Genomic DNA, 3,182 nt, shown 5'->3' with positions numbered 1-3,182 from the left:
CATGTGACCTGTCGTTGTGGTGAAAGCGGTCTTCCCAGTTGAGCCCGCCCCAGTTCTCGAGCGCACGGTTGATGAAGGGCACGGCGACGGCCGCATGTAGCGCCCAGAGACACGCGCGGAGCGCGCCGCTGCAGAACACGCGCGGAGCGCGCCGCTGCACAGGCGCGGAGCGCCGCCACTTGAGATTGGGCCTGTGGGTGGGCCGAGTGGTTCCTAGCGTGTGAGTCAGCTCTTAATAGAAATCGCACCTAGCCCTCCTCAACCCTCAAAATTTTATTCGGGGCGCGCTCCGCGCGCGGCGCTCCGCGCCTGACTCCTTGAGCGGCGTAGGCGCTGGCTCGCGCATGTTCTGCAGCTTGGTCTGCGGCCCCCGGTTGGGACGAGTGCGCGATGCGGACGAACCGCTCGATATGGCCGGTAGTATCACCTCGAGACCTCGAGACCGCAGACTGAGTGCTCTCATCACGCCTCACGCCCAAGCATCCCTCAGGTCCTGCCCCTTGCCGCCACACGCACACGAGAAGCCGGGTGCCGCGGAGCCGTTGGCTGCCGCCTCACCTCCCCATCGAACGTCGCAGCACGCTCTCGCGCCAGGCTGGCCCGATGCCGCGCCTCTGATTGCAGCGCATCTCGCCTGCAGCCCTCTGATTGCAGCGCATCTCGCCCTCCATCTTGCACCCAGCGCCGGTAACCGCCCTCCTCCTCGTTCGCAGAAATGGCCAAGCTCTCCTCGCTTCTCCTCCTCGTCGTCGCTGTGTCTGCGCAGGCCCTCATGCCAACCACACGCGCAGGCGGCACCGCCGCGGCGTCGCCCGTCGCCGCGTCGCCACGGCCGCGCACAACGCCGGTCGTTCTGGCGTCGAACCCAATCATGGAGTTCTTTGAGAGCCTGGTGCAGAAGTCCTCCACGCTGGGCAAGGACATCACGCTCGCCGAGGCGAAAGAGCTTTGCCGCGACCCAGAGTCGTCCGGCTGCAGGCGCGCCGCCGCACCGTCCCGCACCCACACACCGCAGTCCGGCGGCCTCCCACCCACACTCGCGTCCGGCCCGCCCGCAGCATCGACATGCTCGACATGATCGAGAGCGAGAAGGCGACGTATGGAGCCACCGCCGCCGAGGCTGCCGCCGAGAGGCCCTTGACGCGTCGGCGACACGTCCGAGACCCACCCTCGACGCTGTCCCTTAGGCCGCCGTCAAGTGGTCCGCCGCCATCGACGATGCCGTCGTCAAGACGGAGTGAGAAACAGGGCACCGCGGGGAGGGGGAGGCGCGTGCTGTTCGCCGCCACAAGGCGCCCATCCGATCCGCTCCCCCACCTGTTGCCCGGCAGCAGTGCGCGGCAGAATACGCCCGCATTGCACACAGCACGCACGCAGTCTCCCTGACAGTCGGCTGTCCGCAACACGAGCCGCATCGTCCTTTCGCGCATGTGTCCATGTACATGTCTGTGTTAGTGTTATCGGGGGCGACCCTCGCATCTCCACGCCCGGGACACGGGCAGGCTTAGGGTACCCCTAGGCTTACGGGGTGTGGAGGGTGAGTTCAACAAGGGGTTGTGCGCCGGGCCCTCCTGCTCGGCTCCAGCCGGTAGACAAGTCTTGTCATCAACAGAGTAGATGGATCTGACCTCGGGGCCGATGTGACCAAGCGCTGGTAGCGTGGTTTTACCTCACACCCATGGTCTCACAGTGTGCCGGCAGTCGCCGAGCAGTGTCGCTCACACAAGCCGCAGCACAAGTGACTGAGGGCCAGTGAGGGCGAGCCCATCGCTGTCACAGCTGTGGCAGCCGCACAGTAGGCTGTGTCAGCTGTGCAGAGTGTGTGAGCAGCAGAGGAGCTGCTCTCCAGGCTTCTGTCGCAAAGAGCTGCATGCCACCGAAAGCGCTGTCGTCTGTCGAGGTTCGCCGAGCGCGGCGAAATCGGGGGACGCCGTCACCGACGAGCGCGTTGTGGTATTCACTCCGGACAAAGACGGGCACACAGCGGACGGTGCGGGGCGTGTGCCCGTCATAGCGGCGAGGCGCGGGACCGTCTGTGGCGAGGTGGGTCGCGTCCCCCGATTTTGTTCAACCCAGCATCCACACATCTCTACAGCTCTACAGCGCTCTACACTCTACATCCTCTACACCCTCCCTCAGTCTAGACCCTTTCGCCTTTAAGGAGGCTGCCCTCGCTCGTCTCAGGAATGTGGCGGTGTCTTTTGAGTCCGGCGCCTCCCGTTCAACTCTTGCTGTCGCCCTCGCTGTGTGTTTGTCGAGCTTCCGCATGAAGTGACGCGCCTCTTCCTTATTTCCAGCGCAGCTGCCGCTCAGTATGTGCGCCAACGACGCCTGTGGTGGCTCACTGTCTTCTTGTTTCCAGTCGTCCCAGTCTTTCAGCTCCCCGCGTCTCCTCCTCGCCTCGAAATCGCCTAGCTCGCGCGCGTACAAAAAAATTCTTTTTGTCGATGTCCACCCCGCCGCGCCGCCGCTCGCGCCGCCTCGCCGCCCCCGCGGCCACCGCCGTGCCCTCGCCAATCACGCCGCCGCCCACCCGCCTCCTCGACCTCCCCACGGAGCTCCTCGAGCGCGCCCTCTCTCGCTGCGAAAGCCCCGTCGACATCGCTCGCGTCGCGGCCGTCTCGCTGCTCTTCCACGCCTCGCTTGTGGTGCAGGCCATCCGCTTGTGGGCGCAAGAGCGCGGCTTCGAGCTGCCGGCGCAGCCAGAGGACGAGGGCTGCGCCGTGCGGTGGCTGTGCTTCGCTGCGCTGCTGTGCGAGTCCAACCCGCCGGCGAGGGCGGCGGCAGGCCTGTCTCACAGCGTCTTCATCGACGGCGAGGGGCGCCTCTCGTCGTGCGGGTCAGCGGCAATGGAGGGCGAGGAGGAGGAGGAGCAGGAGCAGGAGCAGGAGCAGGAGGAGGAGGAATTTCCAGGCCTTCTCGGCCACGGCGAGGGCGTGACGCGGCTCAACACGCCGACCCGCCTCCCGTCGACGCTGGGCGGCGAGCGCGCCGTGAGTGTTTCGGCTGCAACCGGCTACAGCCTCGTGCTGACCGCCGGGGGCAGTGTCTGGAGCTGGGGCGATGGAGACTCAGCCCGGTTGGGCCACGGCGACGAGCAGCCCCAGTGGCAGCCCAAGAAGATCGAGGCTTTTGCTGGTCAGCGCGTCGTCTCTGTGTCTGCAGGAGGCGCCCAGAGCCTC

The 3,182-nt window shown here is 66.3% G+C and overlaps 2 protein-coding genes across 2 annotated transcripts; both read left to right on the top strand.

Annotated features, from left to right (window-relative positions):
* Window positions 1-477: 477 nt before the first annotated feature.
* On the top strand, window positions 478-1,264 carry EMIHUDRAFT_439979 (hypothetical protein; the record flags this gene model as incomplete). The annotated part of the gene is given in 2 exon segments (XM_005791250.1): window positions 478-613; window positions 633-1,264. Coding segments are annotated over 2 exon segments (691 nt in total), but the record flags the coding sequence as incomplete, so codon positions are not given.
* A 1,278-nt stretch (window positions 1,265-2,542) lies between these two features.
* On the top strand, window positions 2,543-2,784 carry EMIHUDRAFT_361510 (hypothetical protein; the record flags this gene model as incomplete). Its single annotated transcript, XM_005791249.1, has 1 exon — window positions 2,543-2,784. A coding segment is annotated over one exon (242 nt), but the record flags the coding sequence as incomplete, so codon positions are not given.
* Between the last annotated feature and the right edge of the window lie 398 nt (window positions 2,785-3,182).

This window comes from Emiliania huxleyi, assembly GCF_000372725.1.
Source record: "Emiliania huxleyi CCMP1516 unplaced genomic scaffold EMIHUscaffold_114, whole genome shotgun sequence".
Lineage (NCBI taxonomy): Eukaryota > Haptophyta > Isochrysidales > Noelaerhabdaceae > Emiliania > Emiliania huxleyi.
The sequence above is the reverse complement of the archived record's forward strand: the minus strand, read 5'-3'. Positions and strand labels throughout refer to the sequence as shown.